This window comes from Pelophylax lessonae (genome assembly GCF_965119305.1).
Source record: "Pelophylax lessonae genome assembly, chromosome: 3".
NCBI lineage: Eukaryota > Metazoa > Chordata > Amphibia > Anura > Ranidae > Pelophylax > Pelophylax lessonae.
In genome coordinates, this window is record NC_138770.1 from 464,902,563 (window position 1) to 464,919,431 (window position 16,869).

A 16,869-nucleotide genomic window follows, 5' to 3' on the forward strand; every position below is an offset into this window, starting at 1 on the left:
CTGGCGGGATGGGGGGGGGGGATTTGGGCTAGGAGGGGATTTGGGTGGGGTTGTGTTAGAAGAGGTGATGGGGGATTTGTGCCAGGATGGGGAATTTTTGGGCTGTTAGAAATGGGAATGCGGAAGATTTATGCTAGTAGGGATGATTGGGGGTATTTGTGCTTGTGGAAATATTTGGCTTGGAAAGGAATTGTATGTATGCTTGTGGCTAAGTGTGCCAATTAGTGCTCATTTTTTTTATTTTGTTGTTTGGTGTCTTCGCCCTGGGCGCTGGATGGATTTGTACTAGGAGGGATGGGGAGAAGATGGTTACTTCTAGGTGGGATTGATATGGGGGGGGGGGGACTTGTGCTGGGATGGGGAATTTGAGAGGTGACAATATAAGCTTTCTTCTAGCAGGGGAATTGGGGGGGGGGGTGCTAGGAGGTGGTGATTCGTGCTGGGGGGGGGGGGGGTGAGGATTTGTGCCAGGAGGGGAGATTTGGGGATTGTCCTTGAAGAGATTATTGGGATGGGGTGGGGGGATGGATTTGTGCCAGAACAGGAAGTCTTGGGGCTGTTAAAAAGGGGTATTTGTGGGGGGGGGGTTGTGCCAGTAGGAATGATGGGGTGTATTTGTGCTAGGGGGAAAATTTTGATGGGGGGAGGATTTGATGGGTGGGATTTGTTCTAGGAGGTGAAATTTGGGGGGGGGGGGTACTAGGAGGGTGATTTGGGGGGTTGTGCTGGGGGGGGAGAGGATTTGTGCGGTGGGGTTGGGGAAAGAAGATTTGTGCCAGGAGGAAGAGATATGTGCTGCTGGGATGGGGAGGATTTGTGTCAGGAGGGGGGGATTTTTGCTGTGGGGTTGGAGGGAATAGGATTTGTGCCAGGAGGGGGGATTTTTGCTGGTGGGATGGGGGGGGGGGGGTTTGGGCTAGGAGGGGATTTGGGTGGGGTTGTGTTAGAAGATGTGATGGGGGATTTGTGCCAGGATGGGGAATTTTTGGGCTGTTAGAAATGGGGATGGGGAAGATTTATGCCAGTAGGGATGATTGGGGGTATTTGTGCTTGTGGAAATATTTGGCTTGGAAAGGGAATGTATGTATGCTTATGGCTAAGTGTGCCAATTAGTGCTCAATTTTTTTTTTTTATTTTGTTGTTTGGTGTCTTCGCCCTGGGCGCTGGATGGATTTGTCCTGGCTCTGCCTCAGGATGATCCTTGGTTCTCCCTGGCTCTCGTAAAAAGCTTTTGCAGGCGTTGCATGAGGCCCTATTAGTAGGGCGCTTACAACACTCTGGCGAACGGGACTATATGTTCTATTCAGCCCCACACAAATCCTATTCTAGAATCGACTTATTCCTTATCCCACATCGAAAATTGCATGCTGTTAAATCTACTGTCATTGACTCGATTACATTCTCGGATCGGAACGACATCTCTTTAACCTACCCCTTATCAGAGGTACCCTCCTCTGGTACACGATTCTGGAGACATAGTGACAGCCTCCATACATGTTGGAAGACGTAGCCAAGGAACTAGATGCCTACTTTCAAAATCAATGTGACGCAGGATTGTAACACCGGCATCCTTAGAAGCCCATAAGGCTGTCATTAGGGGGGTCCTTATTAAACATGGCTCTCGTATTAAAAAAGCGCGTTTAGAGAAACTCACCTCCCTCTTAAATGAGATCCATGAAATAGAAATGCTGCATGAACTATGCCAGGAGCCGGGTTGGAGAAGGACTTGCTGCTGCTCCGCAAACAAGTTACAGATCTCCTGTATATTAAAGCCAAGACTGATTTACAGAAGTGTCGAAAATCATTTTACGTTTCGGGGAACAAGTGTGGGAAACTTTTGGCGCATTCGGTGCGGGAACAAAGACTGGAGAGTTATATTCCCCATTTCGTCTCTCCAGCGGGACAAAAAATAACCCTTCCTCAGCACATAGCACAGGAATTTGGAGGATTTTATGCCTCCTTGTACAATTTTCATGACCGCCAGGTACCCCAATCACAGATGGATGACTATATTCAGTGGCGTAGCGTCGGTTGTCAGCGCCCGGGGCAAGGTTAGTAATTTGGGCCCCATTCACAAATCTACTAGACCACTACACAGACCACTACACTGACCTACCTTATTCCTACACTGACCTACCTGATTACTATACTGACACCTACACAGACCTACCTGACCACTGCACAAACCTACCTGACCACTACACAGACACCTACACTGACCTACCTGATTCCTGCACTAACCAACCTGATCACTACACTGACCTACCTAATTTCTATACTGACACCTACACTGACCTACCTGACCACTACACAGACCTACCTGACCACTATACAAACCTACCTGACAATTACACTGACCACTACACAGACATACCTGTTTCCTGCACTAACCTACCTGATCACTATACTGACACCTACAGAGACCTATCTGACCAATACAGAGACCTACCTGATTACTATACTGACACCTACACTGACCTACCTCACCACTACACAGACCTACCTGACCACTACACTGACCTGATCACTACACCGACCTACCTAATTACTATACTGACAGTTACACAAACCTACCTGACCACTACACAGACCTACCTTGACCACTCCACTGACCTACCTGATTCCTGCACAAACCGACCTTATCACTACACTGACCTACCTTATTACTACACTGACTCCTACATTGACATTCCTGATTCCTACACTGACCTACCTGACACCTTCACCGACCCCCCCTAAACTGACCCCCCCTACACTGACCCCTTTATTGACACCTACACTGACCCCTTCACTGACACCTACAGTGACACATACACTGGCCCCCATTCAGTGACCCGTCTTCCCTGCCCCTCCTTCCCTGACCCCCCTTCACTGACACCTACACTGAGCCCTACACCGACACCTTCACTGACCCCTACACTGACTCCCCTCTACACTGACCCCCCCTACACATTGACTCCTACAATGACCCCCCCTACATTGACCCCCCTACACTGACCCCTGTACATTGACCCCTTTACTGACACCTACACTAACCCCCCCACATTGACACCTACACTGACCCCCCCACACACATTGACCTCCCTACACTGACACCTACACTGACCCCCCTTCACTGAACCCTTACACTGACCCCCCTACATTGACACCTACACTGACCCCCTACACTGACCCCCCCCACATTGACACCTACACTGACCCCTTCACTGACACCTACACTGACCCCCCCCAACAGTGACACCTACTCTGACCCACCTACACTGACCCCCCTTCACTGACCCCCCTTCATTGACACCTACACTGACCCCCCCCTTCATTGACCCCTCCTACACTGACCCCCTACACTGACATCTACACTGACCCCCCTACACTGATACCTACACTGACCCCCCTTTACTGACACCTACACTGACCCCTTCTTTGACACCTACACTGAACCGTTCACCGACACCTACACTGGCCCCTCCTACACTGACCCCCCTTCATTGACACCTACACTGAGCCCTCCTACACTGACCCCCCTACACTGACCCCTTCTACACTGACCCCCCCCCCCACACTGACACTGACCCCCCTACACTGACCCCTCCTACACTGCCCCCCTACACTGACCCCCCCCACACTGACACCTACACTGACCCCCCCCCACACTGACTCCCCCTACATCATCCTCTGTCCTACTGTGAAGGAGTTCACTTACCTGTTCGTGAGGCGCCTTAGACTTAAAAATGGCGCATGCGCTGTGACATGTTGGCTAAGGTGCTGCAGGAGCACGTCGGGCCGGCCGGGGGACAGCGACACTGGCACGCCGTGAGATGCGCCCCCCCCCAGATTTTGCGCCCGGTGCGGCTGGCCCCCCCCAGCACCCCCCACGCTACGCCACTGACTATATTGCATCCTCTCAGCTCCCCAATCTTCTGACCAAGATACGGACAACTTTAGAGGCCCCTATCTTGATGGAAGAATTGCGCGTGGCGATTGGATCCTTCAAGCTAGGTAAAGCTCCGGGCCCTGATGGCTTTACTATACAATATTATAGAGCTTTTTTTACCCACGCTTGGCCATCATATGATCAGACTTTATACCGGGTTAGGTTTGGAAACCACCTTTCCACAGGATACCTTGAAAGCTCTTATCTCCCTTATACACAAAGCAGGCAAAGACTCAGCTGCATGTGGTAGTTATAGGCCTATCTCTCTTCTGAACACTGACCTTAAAATATTCACTAAAATACTAGCCATGCAACTTGCTCCCCATCTCCAACATCTGGTTTACTGGGTCCAGGTGGGGTTTATCCCGTCGAGAGAGGCCAGATATAACACAACCCAACTCCTAAACCTAGCTCATATTGCAAACACGTCCAATACGCCTAGTGTCTTTCTGAGTACTGATGCGGAGAAGGCGTTTGATCGTGTTGATTGCCGATTCATGTTTTCCTTATTATGCCACATAGGTCTTGGGGAGAATATGATCAAATGGATCTCTCAGATATATTCCAAACTCACAGCACAAGTGAAAAGCAATGGGCTCCTATCTGATCCCTTCCCAATCACTAACGGGAAGAGACAGGGATGTCCCCCGTCTCCCCTGCTGTTCGCGCTTTCCTTGGAACCCTTACTTTGCAGAGTCCGCCTCAACCTGGACATCACGGGGTTGTGTATAGGAGACACCCATTGCAAGGTATCGGCATATGCTGATGATTTGCTTTTTTCCCCTCACTAATCCGCTCAGATCCATACTTAATTTACTGCGTGAATTTGAGCTTTACAGCCAACTCTCCAACCTAAAAATCAACTTCGATAAGTTGGAGGCTATGGGAATTAGACTACCATCTGCACTTTTATAGCATCTAAAATCTACCCTCCCATTCAAGTGGACGGACATGGCCCTCAAATACTTGGGAACATTTAGACCTCCTGATCTCTCTACAACCTATGAGGTTAACTTCCCTCTTCTATTAGCACAGTTACGCACGCTTCTTGAGAAGTGGCATCAGGGGCTTCATTCGTTGTTTGGGAGATGTAATCTTTTAAAGATGAGCATCCTCCCTAAACTCCTTTATTCAAGGCGTTGCCCATCACAATCCCATCCATATTTTTTAAATGGGTACATTCATTATTCACCAGCTTAGTTTGGGGCGAAAACAAAGCAGCGCGTCCCACGCTCTCAACTCTCTTTTCCCAAAATAAATGGTGGCCTGGCTTTGCCAGACATTTTAAAATATTACCAAGTGTCACACTTAAGTAAGTTCATAGGATTGGAGAAGACATTCTCACCACAAGTTATGGGTGCGTATCGAACGAATACAATCTGATGCATCGCTGTGCGGGGCACCTTGGTGCTACGGTTCTCTTTCACACAACTTTAAAAAACCCCACTATAGGAACCACGCTACGTATAGCCTCCACTTTATTGACACAGTCGCTCCTATCCAAAACTAGTTCGCCCTTGTTCCCGATTATAGGTAACCCAGCCTTTCCTCCTGGTCTGGAGGACCGGTCATATCAGAATCTGCGGGATCGAGGATGTTTTCAAGCCTCTCATTTCTTGCTTAAGACTCATTGGCCCATGCTTGAACAACTGACAGACACGCAGGGTCCTTTTAGACTCACTTTCTGGAAAGCCATTCAAATACACCACTACCTACACTCACTACCAAATCCGAGGGTTTTCAGTAGAGATTTTACACACTTTGAAGAATACTGCTCAGGAGAGGGCACTCTATCGCGGCCTTTGTCCAAAGTCTATAGTTTACTAGTACTCCCGCCAGAGGGTAGTCGCTTGCCTTGTCTAGGGAAATGGGAGGTGGACCTGAATCGCACATTCATACAGAAACCGGAACAATGCATATATACATACACTCTCGCTGAAAACACCCTCTTGTACGAAGATCCAGGAGACTAATTATAAGATCCTTACGATATGGTATCACGTCCCCTATTTACTTCATAAATTCTACCCGAACACCACCGATCGTTGTTGGAGATGTCAGGGGGAACCAGGAACGCTACTGCACATTTTTTGGTCATGCCCTAAATTGTCCCTCTTTTGGGGGGCGGTCCGGGAATTAGCTCAAAAGTTCACTGATTATGAGATTCCAAATGATCCGGCTTTCTTCTTGCTGCATATATCAAATATAACACTATATTGGAAAACACAATTCCCCCCAACCATTAACGACTGTATACGTAAAATTGAAGAAATTAACAAAATGGAAGACCTTGTACTGACGGCACAACATAATAGGGAAAAATATGATAAGACTTGGAGTCTATGGAATCTGTTTCTTTTCTCTGACAGGGGACAAAGCATGATGTACCCTGAAATGCCCAGTGTCTAATATCTGCAAATAGATGATGGAAATTGTGTGTTTGATCACTCCATGCACAAGTCTATGCTCACATCCCTTTCCCCTTACCCCTACCCCCCCCCCCTTTTTCTTTTTCCTCTCTGTCCCCCATCTCTTCCTCCTATCTCTCTCGCTTAATCTTTGTTCTTCTATCCTTCAATTTCTATCTCTGAGTATCCTAATCTTCACACTCTTAAAAATAAAGGAGGGATGAAATGGATGATGATGTTTCATATGCAGCTAACATTACCTTGGCTCTCTATGCCTATAGACACACGTAATTCAACTTGGAACTGTTACCACAACTAGATATGCAAAACATGCTGTGATGTATGATACAAATATACAATATGGGGAAATCTTTGTTTATTACTGTTATTTTTTTTTTCCCTTTCTCTTTTATAGGTTATGCCTGTATGTACTGGTCCATCCATCTTTGAATAAATAAAATATTTGAAAAAAAATAAATCATATTCTAGTGATGTGGCCAACACTTGTGAAAAACCTTTATCCTGAGTTCATGTGTCCAGAACAGTGCAAAAATAAGCAATATCATAGGCTTATATAAGAAGGCTTATAAAAGAAGTCTGATCCCTGTTGGAACCTGAAAATTGGATTGGGAGAGGGTATTAACTGGGCAGGCTACATTACCATGCAAACAGTTACTGTTAATGCCCAGTGAAACCCTGTAACGGTAAAAAAGGGCATTCCCTGTATGCCAAGAATTACAATGTTCAACATTGCAGAGTGTCATGCAGGCAGGAAGAGGACAAAAGAGATAAAGGACTACATTTCCCAGAAAGATCCTGTATAAATTATGTAAATCATGTGAAAAAGCAAAGCTGAAGCCAGGCTTTAAGAATAAAAAAGCCTTGTGCTCTTTCTATCACAGTGTCTTTTAAACTGAGGTATGTTTTTTTTTTTTTTCGGGGGGAGGGGTGAGCTGAAAAGTTCTGTAAAAGCATTTTACCTTAAAAATGTGCAGAACTACAAACAGACTTGTTTTAATAAAAAGAACCATGTGCAGGTATCAGGTATTCACCATAACTAATCTTTTACAGATTTTGAATGATACATTATAAATATTATTAGTTGTTCAGCGTTACTGCACTTTGCACATCATAATCACTGTTTGCATTGCTCTAAACAAGCTTAATATATGATGTGCCCAAGCTAAAAAAAAAAAAAACGGTATACTTTTGTATATCTACCTGTTTTGATGATATCACTTAATTCATACAAGAGTAATTTATTGTCTCCGCCAGCATCTAGCCGCTGTTCCATGTAACTGTTCAGTTCATAAACCACTCCTTGCATATTTGTATCTTGATACTGCTAAGGAGAATGGAGAAATAAATGTTACAACATGGTTAAAAGGAGAAAATACAGAACAAAGCTATATACATTGTTCCTTATCATATCAACTGGCTACCCAATATGTTTGTATGGCTGTAGAAGACCCACATAGCATATGATACCGGTCAGGTAGTGTGAAATTATCACCCTTGTGCAACAAATCTGTTTGATTTATCATAAAAGGAAAAAGATAAAAAAAAATGTGGAAGTTGCACCTGCACATTAAAGACAGAAAAGTTATCCAAAGGACAACCATTATGAACCTAAAACCATTTAAGTTCTTATAAAAAGGTTAAAGAAAAGGAATTAAAGTTATTCAAAGCTGTCCCTGCAAGCAATTCACTAGTCTGAGACCCAAAACTTGCTTGGCTGGTGAAACTTTACAGTGTTTGTTTATCAGCAAAATTAGTAAGGCCCCTTTCACACTATTGCAACGCAATTTTGCCGCGATTTCGCGGCGCGATTTTTGCCGCGATTTTGAAAGCATGGGCAAGGCTATATGCCTCAAAATGCATTAAAATCGTGGCAAAGTAGTGCAGGAACTACTTTGAAGTCGGTGCGACTTCAAAACGCACTGATATGAATGGGGCTCATTGAAAATAATGGAAAACGACTTGTCATGCGATTTTGCGGTCCAAAATCGCGGGACAAGTCGCACTAGTGTGAATGGGGCCTTACTGTTTTTCTTTACTTGAGAAAAAGAGTAATAAAGGTTAAATAATGAAGATGACAAACAGGGTGAAGCAAACGGCACTGCTGTTGAGGAACTGCAGCAGGAAAACACTATGTCCATGGCTAGGGTTAGTAAAGCTAAAGGGGTAACATATGCAAAATCATCATGTACTCTCTTTATATACAAACATTTTGAGTTACATTTCCAGTAACATTGCAAAAAATGGGCCACTGGATAGAACTGCAGAAACCCTAAACTGTAATAAAGGTATATTTAACACATTTTCTGAAGATCATATCAATGTGAAGAATAGTACAAGAGAATACTGCATATAGGTACTGTATATAGAACAGCTTTTCTTGATCAGGCGTCCTCAAAAGCTTGCTAGGGGTCCCCTAACTTCAAAATTGGACACTTTCACCTCTTCCTGCCTAGGCCAATTTTTAGTTTCCAGCTCTGTAACACTTTGAATGCCAATCACTCACTCATGCAACACTGTAACCAGATGAAATGTATCCTTTTTTTGAGACATACAGATTTCTTTTTGTGGTATTTATTCACTATTTGGTCTGTTATTTTTGCTATACACATAAAAAAAAATACCAAACATTTTGGTAGGGGGGAACCCACATTTTTCTTAGTTTTTGTTCTTAGTTTTTGTTATACAATTTTGTAAAATTTTGCAAAAAACCTTTCTTCTTAAAAATATGCCACTACATTTTATTGGTAAAAAATAACCCAAATCAGTGTTTAGTACTTAATCTGTGTGAAAGTTAGAGTCTACAAACTATGGTATATGTATTTGAAAAAACATATTACCGATATATATTATTTCTTGAGGGTCTAAAATGCATGGAGAGTACAAACACCCCAACCCCCAAAATGACTCCTTTTTGGAAAGAAGATAGTCCAAGGTTTTTCATAAGAGGCATGGTGATTTTTTTGTCACGATTTTTTGCAAAATGAATAAAAAAAAAAAAAAAAAAAGTCATAAACTTCCCATTTTAACAAATAATTACTTATACACAGCATAGGCATACTTACAGTAGAATTATACTCTCAAAACAGATTTTGCTATGCCTCCCACATATGGGGATACCACATGTGTGAGACTTCCCAGCCTAGATGCATAGAAGGGCTCAAAATCCGAAGTTCACCTTTGGGCTTTCACAGAGCATAAATTACACATAAATGAGCCATCTAATTTCTTCACTACCTATCACATTTTTGGAGGTCCTGGAGCTCCAGGACAGTCAAAACACCCAAAAAAGGACCTCATTTTGAAAAGAAAACTAAAGAAACTTCTGAAAGGCATAGTCTTTGGAAAATTAAATTTTTCGCCACAAGTTTTTGAGAAAATGCAGGAAAGAAAATGTAATTTTGGAAAATTAAATTTTTCGCCACAAGTTTTTGAGAAAATGCAGGAAAGAAAAAAATGCTTCCCAATTGGCCGAAAGGCGAACCCGTGCCATTGGCCGAGGAGGAGGCAGGAGGACTCGAGGAGACGCCGCCGCTGCAGGTAAGTGCACTGGTCTCTCTGCATTGAAAGGGGGCACGGCACGCTGGTCCCTCTGCATTGAAAGGGGGCACGGCACGCTGGTCCCTCTGCACTGAAAAGGGGCGCGGCACGCTGGTCACTCTGCATTTAAGGGGGCAGGCTGGTCAGTCTGCATTGAAAGGGGGCACGGTACGCTGGTCATTCTGCATTGAAAGGGGGCACGGCACGCTGGTCACTTTTCATCAAAAGGGGGCACGGCATGCTGGTCACTCTGCATTGAAGGGGGCACGATGGTCACTCTGCATTTAAGAGGGCACGCAGGTCACTCTGCATTTAGGGGGCACGCAGGTCACTCTGCATTTAAGGGGGCACGCTGGTCAGTCTGCATTGAAAGGGGGCACGGCACGCTGGTCATTCTGCAATGAAAGGGGGCACGGCACGCTGGTCACTTTTCATCGAAAGGGGGCACGGCACGCTGGTCACTCTGCATTGAAGGGGGCACGTCACGCTGGTCACTCTGCATTGAAGGGGCACAGCACGCTGGTCAATCTGCATTGAAGGGGCACAGCACGCTGGTCAATCTGCATTGAAGGGGCACAGCACGCTGGTCAATCTGCATTGAAGGGGCACAGCACGCTGGTCACTCTGCATTGAAGGGGGCACGTCACGCTGGTAACTTTGCATTGAAAGTGGGCACGGCACGCTGGTCACTCTGCATTGAAAGGGGCACGCTGGTCACTCTGCAATGAAAGGGGCACGCTGGTCACACTGCATTGAAAGAGGGCACAGCACGCTGGTCACTCTGCATTGAAAGGGGGCACAGCACGCTGGTCACTCTGCATTGAAAGGGGGCACAGCACGCTGGTCACTCTGCATTGAAAGGGGGCACAGCACGCTGGTCACTCTGCATTGAAAGGGGGCACAGCACGCTGGTCACTCTGCATTTAAGGGGGCACGCTGGTCACTCTGCAATGAAAGGGGCACGCTGGTCACACTGCATTGAAAGGGGCACGCTGGTCACACTGCATTGAAAGAGGGCACAGCACGCTGGTCACTCTGCATTGAAAGGGGGCACAGCACGCTGGTCACTCTGCATTGAAAGGGGGCACAGCACGCTGGTCACTCTGCATTGAAAGGGGGCACAGCACGCTGGTCACTCTGCATTGAAAGGGGGCACAGCACGCTGGTCACTCTGCATTGAAGGGGGGGCACGCTGGTCACTCTGCATTGAAGGGGGGGCACGCTGGTCACTCTGCATTGAAGGGGGGCACGCTGGTCACTCTCCATTGAAGGGGGGCACGCTGGTCACTCTCCATTGAAGGGGGGCACGCTGGTCACTCTCCATTGAAGGGGGGCACGCTGGTCACTCTCCATTGAAGGGGGGCACGCTGGTCACTCTGCATTGAAGGGGGCACGCTGGTCACTCTGCATTGAAAGGGGGCACGTTGGTCACTCTCAATGCAGAGTGACCAGCGTTCCCCCTCCAATGCAGAGTGACCAGCGTGTCCCCTTCAATGCAGAGTGACTAGTGTTCCCCCTTCAATGCAAAGGGGCGCACTGGTCGCTCTGCATTGAAAGGGGGCACGTCACGCTGGTCGCTCTGCATTGAAAGGGGGCACGGCACGCTGGTCACTCTGCATTGAAAGGGGGCACGCTGGTCACTCTGCATTGACAGGGGCACGCTGGTCACTCTGCATTGACAGGGGCACGCTGGTCACTCTGCATTGACAGGGGCACGCTGGTCACTCTGCATTGACAGGGGCACGCTGGTCACTCTGCATTGACAGGGGCACGCTGGTCACTCTGCATTGACAGGGGCACGCTGGTCACTCTGCATTGACAGGGGCACGCTGGTCACTCTGCATTGACAGGGGCACGCTGGTCACTCTGCATTGACAGGGGCACGCTGGTCACTCTGCATTGACAGGGGCACGCTGGTCACTCTGCATTGACAGGGGCACGCTGGTCACTCTGCATTGACAGGGGCACGCTGGTCACTCTGCATTGAAGGGGCACAGCACGCTGGTCAATCTGCATTGAAGGGGCACAGCACGCTGGTCAATCTGCATTGAAGGGGCACAGCACGCTGGTCAATCTGCATTGAAGGGGCACAGCACGCTGGTCAATCTGCATTGACAGGGGCACAGCACGCTGGTCAATCTGCATTGACAGGGGCACAGCACGCTGGTCACTCTGCATTGACAGGGGCACGCTGGTCACTCTGCATTGACAGGGGCACGCTGGTCACTCTGCATTGACAGGGGCACGCTGGTCACTCTGCATTGACAGGGGCACGCTGGTCACTCTGCATTGACAGGGGCACGCTGGTCACTCTGCATTGACAGGGGCACGCTGGTCACTCTGCATTGACAGGGGCACGCTGGTCACTCTGCATTGACAGGGGGCACGCTGGTCACTCTGCATTGACAGGGGGCACGCTGGTCACTCTGCATTGACAGGGGGCACGCTGGTCACTCTGCATTGACAGGGGGCACGCTGGTCACTCTGCATTGACAGGGGGCACGCTGGTCACTCTGCAATGAAAGGGGGGCACGCTGGTCACTCTGCAATGAAAGGGGGCACGCTGGTCACTCTGCATTGAAACGGGGCACGGCACCCTGGTCACTCTGCATTGAAACTGGGCACGGCACGCTGGTCACTCTGCATTGAAACTGGGCACGGCACGCTGGTCACTCTGAATTGAAACTGGGCACGGCACGCTGGTCACTCTGCATTGAAACTGGGCACGGCACGCTGGTCACTCTGCATTGAAACGGGGGAACACTGGTCACTCTGCATTGAAACGGGGGAACACTGGTCACTCTGCATTGAAAGGGAGCACATTTTTCTGTTTGCGCCCCCCCCCCCCCCAAATTTTTGAGCACCAGCCGCCACTGCCTATAACTTGATTTGCACTGAGTTCTTAAGACGGCAAGAAGGGCTGCAAGTTCCTCTGAATACCCTGGAAGCTGGGGATAGGTCAAGAGGCAGTGTGACAATTGTCACCTATTGTGAAGCACAGACATTGCTTATGAGTTGGGTAAATGGGAACATACCAATAGGCATCAGGGATGTCTATGAATGCTAGGCATTATTCTTGCCTCACAGAAGTATTAAACTGACATTGTGGATTCCATAAGGATCTTTAGAACTTGAAGGTACTTGTTTAAAGAATAAGTTGACTTTAGGAAAAGGTTACATGTTCCACCCAATTTTAGTGTGGAACATGTAAAACGTCCCAGCATATGCACCTTCGCCCAAGATTCTTCACAAATGGACAGAATCAAAATCGTTCTGGAGATTTGTGTCATGAGTTGTTTTAAAGCATCAACGCAAAAGAGCAAAGCTGAGGGTAACATCTGTAAGTGCCCCACCACAATACAGTCCAGGAAGACAGGATCCTGTTGGTTTTTCATTGCCTTAGGCTAATTAGCTAAGGTTTGACATACATAAATTACAGCAATGGCTGGTTGCATAGCCGGACATGTGAGACTATAGAGAGCATTTAAGAGCATCCAAGACTTTGTCAGCAGAATCTTTGAATCAAGGAACATCTTCCATGGGTACAGCAAGACGGAGATGGCAGGAGCTACTATTAAAACAGTACACGTTTTAGTGAAATCTTATCACTGAATAGAGCTCAGGAATGGTTTGGTTAGTAGAGTGATGGTTGTAATAAAGCCCGTCAGAGAAACTGTGACACAGTTGCAGAAAATTCAGCCATAGTCAGGTAGGCTGCTTGTTGTGTGCCTAAAATAAAGCTAGACACGGATGCAAAGACCAGTATTAAAATAGGATCCTACTTCAGTGTAGCGAAACATCACCACTCTGAGCATTCAGCACACGTTTGGACAAATGTTTGCCTGAGCTTTTGCCATGTTCCCTTCCATATGGTTTCTGCCATTGTCATCATTCGGGGTATTGCCCTGTGGGGTACTTACAGAGTAGGGTGTGACAATGGTACATTATCCTTCATGGACATAGTTACCCTGTCAGGGTGTCGAACATCCTTTAGCGAAGTCTTCATTGCAAAACAGTGGGAGGAAGAGCCTAAGTACCTTAAAAAAAGCAATAGTCTGAAGTAGAAGTAAACTGTATGACCTGCGGTGTGATGAAACATCTATTCATCCATCTGAGACTAATCTATGAATGGTGGAATTTTAGTGCCAAATTTGAAAAGTTATAACTGTACAAGTAAATACGTTTTAAACACATTAAACATCTTCTAATAGTTTTAATGTATAAACAAATACTATTCAGGATGTACCCAAAAATTATAAAGCAAGTGTCAAAGATATTATTATGTCTCATAGTTGCTATGAAGGCTACAAAAATGGTCCAAAAATTAGGGTGACAGTCATAGCACCCTACAGCTAACTACACCCATTGCACCAAGTGCAAAGGTGAGAGCCCACGCAGGATCCAGTGCCTAAACCAACATTACATTATGTTGCCATGGTGTACGGTCCAGGTATGGCTCCCAAAATTTTGCAGAAGTTGATCAACATGCACTACTTCATTTGTTGTATTTGAAGACAGTGAAGATTTGATTGAAGATACCGAAGTCAAATAAAAATTATTTAGGCTAAGAATGATATCTCCATAAGGGAGAAGAGGTCCATCACCATAGGACACTAGCAAAAAACTAGTGGAATGCGGCAGGGTTTTGGAGGCTACCCATTTCAAGCACTGAAATAGTACTTTTAATCCAAAATCCTATATCATTTATAAAAGTAAGGGTCCTACACTGAATCTTGGCACATACCACTAATAACCTTAGACCAGAGTCTAAGAATTCAGAGTATGAATCATTAATCACTACTCTCTGAATATGGTCTTCAAGCCAGTTTTCTATCTATTTACAAACCAAGTTTTCTATGCCTATAGACCAAGGTTTCTCACCCTTTTTATGTTAGAGGAACCCTGGAAAAAAGTCTGAGATCTCGGGGAATCCCTGAAATAATGTTCACCTTAAAATTTACCCATTTTATGTCAAAATTCTGTTTGTTTTTTTTCTGCACAGATGCTCGACTCTGGCTCAAACTTATAATAAGCAGTGTACAGGGGGAGCAGCAGGGAGAGGAACAGGGGGTCAGGAGGGCCTACTACATAAGGAGATAGCAGGGCACATTACAGTATCAGTTTCCTTCTCATGCCAAGAAACGCAGGAAAGCGGCTGTTTTCATGCTAGTTGCAGTGTGCTGTTCCCTGACAGCTCCTCCTCCCCCCTTCTGTTCATCCCGTGTGATGTCACATACAAGCATCTGGGATGGACAGGAAGGGAGGAAGGGCCAGCGAGGAAAGCGTGCCACAACCAGCACTATCCGTTAGCTGCCTGCGACAGGTATATTGCCGCAGAATCCCAGTTGAGAAACCCTGCTATTGACTATAACTTACACATTAGCCATGAGTAGGAAACGGTGTCAAACGTTTTTGCCAAGTTCAAGTATACTACTGTTTATCAACAGCCACTCCTCTGTCTGATATTTTGCTTACGTCATCATAAAAATAGAGCAGATTTGTTTGACAACTTTAGTCTTTTGTGAACCCATGCTGTCTATTGCTTAAAAACTGTGTTTTTGTCTTGCTGCAAAATCCTTTTCTCTGATGTTCATTGACGGACACAGCTCCATATCTTCTTTGACTCTGGGGTTATGCTGCTCTCCATAGGAGTAGGACTAGGTGGAAACAAAACTTCTACGCCCCTAGGGCCATCCTAGGAGGTATACTTCGCACTTCCTGCTATAGGACTTCAGTTTTTTTCTGCCTAGTCAGCAGTAAGGATCTGGTTCCCTGCTGGGATCTGCGATCCTGGCATTTTTCCATTTTTAAATGGAATTATTTTTCTTCCTTTATTAATTTCTGTTTCTGTGAGAACTACATTTAACTGCTGGACTGGGTGACACACTGGATATCCTAGATCCTTACGGTCTTCCCAGTCTGGCCAGTGAGCGGACCCAACTATTAGCTCTGCGCTAGGTTGGCCATGACACAGTACCTCTGGCCCACAGCACCACCATTCCAAGATGGCATGGTGGACTGTCAGGAGTGGTGCCCGCTTGGTTTTCCATGTGTGGTGAGTAGTGTCCCCCCTCTCCTCTGGGGAAATACTGGGGTGGATGCGGGCACTTTCTCAGGTATGTAGGCCTCTTTTGTGCCCTTCCTTTCCTTATGGTCCCCCCCCCCCCTCACTATCTGGGTTCCCCTGTACTGGCCACCCTCACCTACTCCCCCCCCCCCCCTTAGTCCCCCCCCTTGGGGTGCAGGGGCTGTTGTGGATGTAGGGCATCATGGTGATGGGATGGAGAGAGGTGGGAGAGAACTCATTTTTTTGATGCTCATGCAGCGAACGGCTGCGCAGGGGGTCCCTGTGAGGACCCCCCTTGTGGACTACAAGTACCTGTATGGGTCCTAGGTGCCGCGTGACACCGTCATTTTGTTGTTGATGGCTGTATACAGCCTTGGCGGCCATATTAGTGTAGTCCAGCAGTCATGTTTTTGGAGTTTTCCATTGAAGTCAAAGCGGCGGCCATTTTCTTGTAGCCTGTGGAGCGGTGATGCGGTGGTGGGCCTCTAGTGGCAGTGTGCTTTCTCTTCCTTTTCTGATCGCAGCATGGTAAACAGCTTGGTGCTCTGTATCCAGCTCTGAATAGGTGATGGCAACTCCCTGCGGGTATACAGCTCCCTCTTCTTCTACAGCAGTGTTGCATGTGCGCTGGGTCTTGCAGTCCCACAGCGGTAGCGGTGCGAGGGTTTTTCTTTTGTAAAATTTAACCATGGAGTCCCTGGAGAAGGTATCTCCACCTATCCCACTCTCAGAAGCTGTGGGACCTTCTGGGTCTCAGTCTGCCCTGGCAGCCAAGACGGTGGTTCTACAGTCACTTGTATCAAAAAGTTGATATGGCCTTTTAAAAGCAGCCTAGCAACAGGCGACCATCGCCCTCACATGTATTCTCTACCTCCTCAGAGTCTGAGGTGGATTTGGTCGCCACA

The 16,869-nt window shown here is 46.9% G+C and overlaps 1 protein-coding gene across 2 annotated transcripts in view; it reads right to left on the minus strand.

Moving 5' to 3' along the window:
- Positions 1–16,869, minus strand: part of PDE10A (phosphodiesterase 10A) — a 796,398-nt gene that overhangs the window by 313,253 nt on the left and 466,276 nt on the right. For both annotated transcript variants that reach the window (XM_082252527.1, XM_082252528.1), the window contains exon 4: positions 7,561–7,684. In XM_082252527.1, the coding sequence (XP_082108653.1) occupies positions 7,561–7,684 (124 nt within the window). The remainder of the gene's footprint in view (positions 1–7,560; positions 7,685–16,869) is intronic.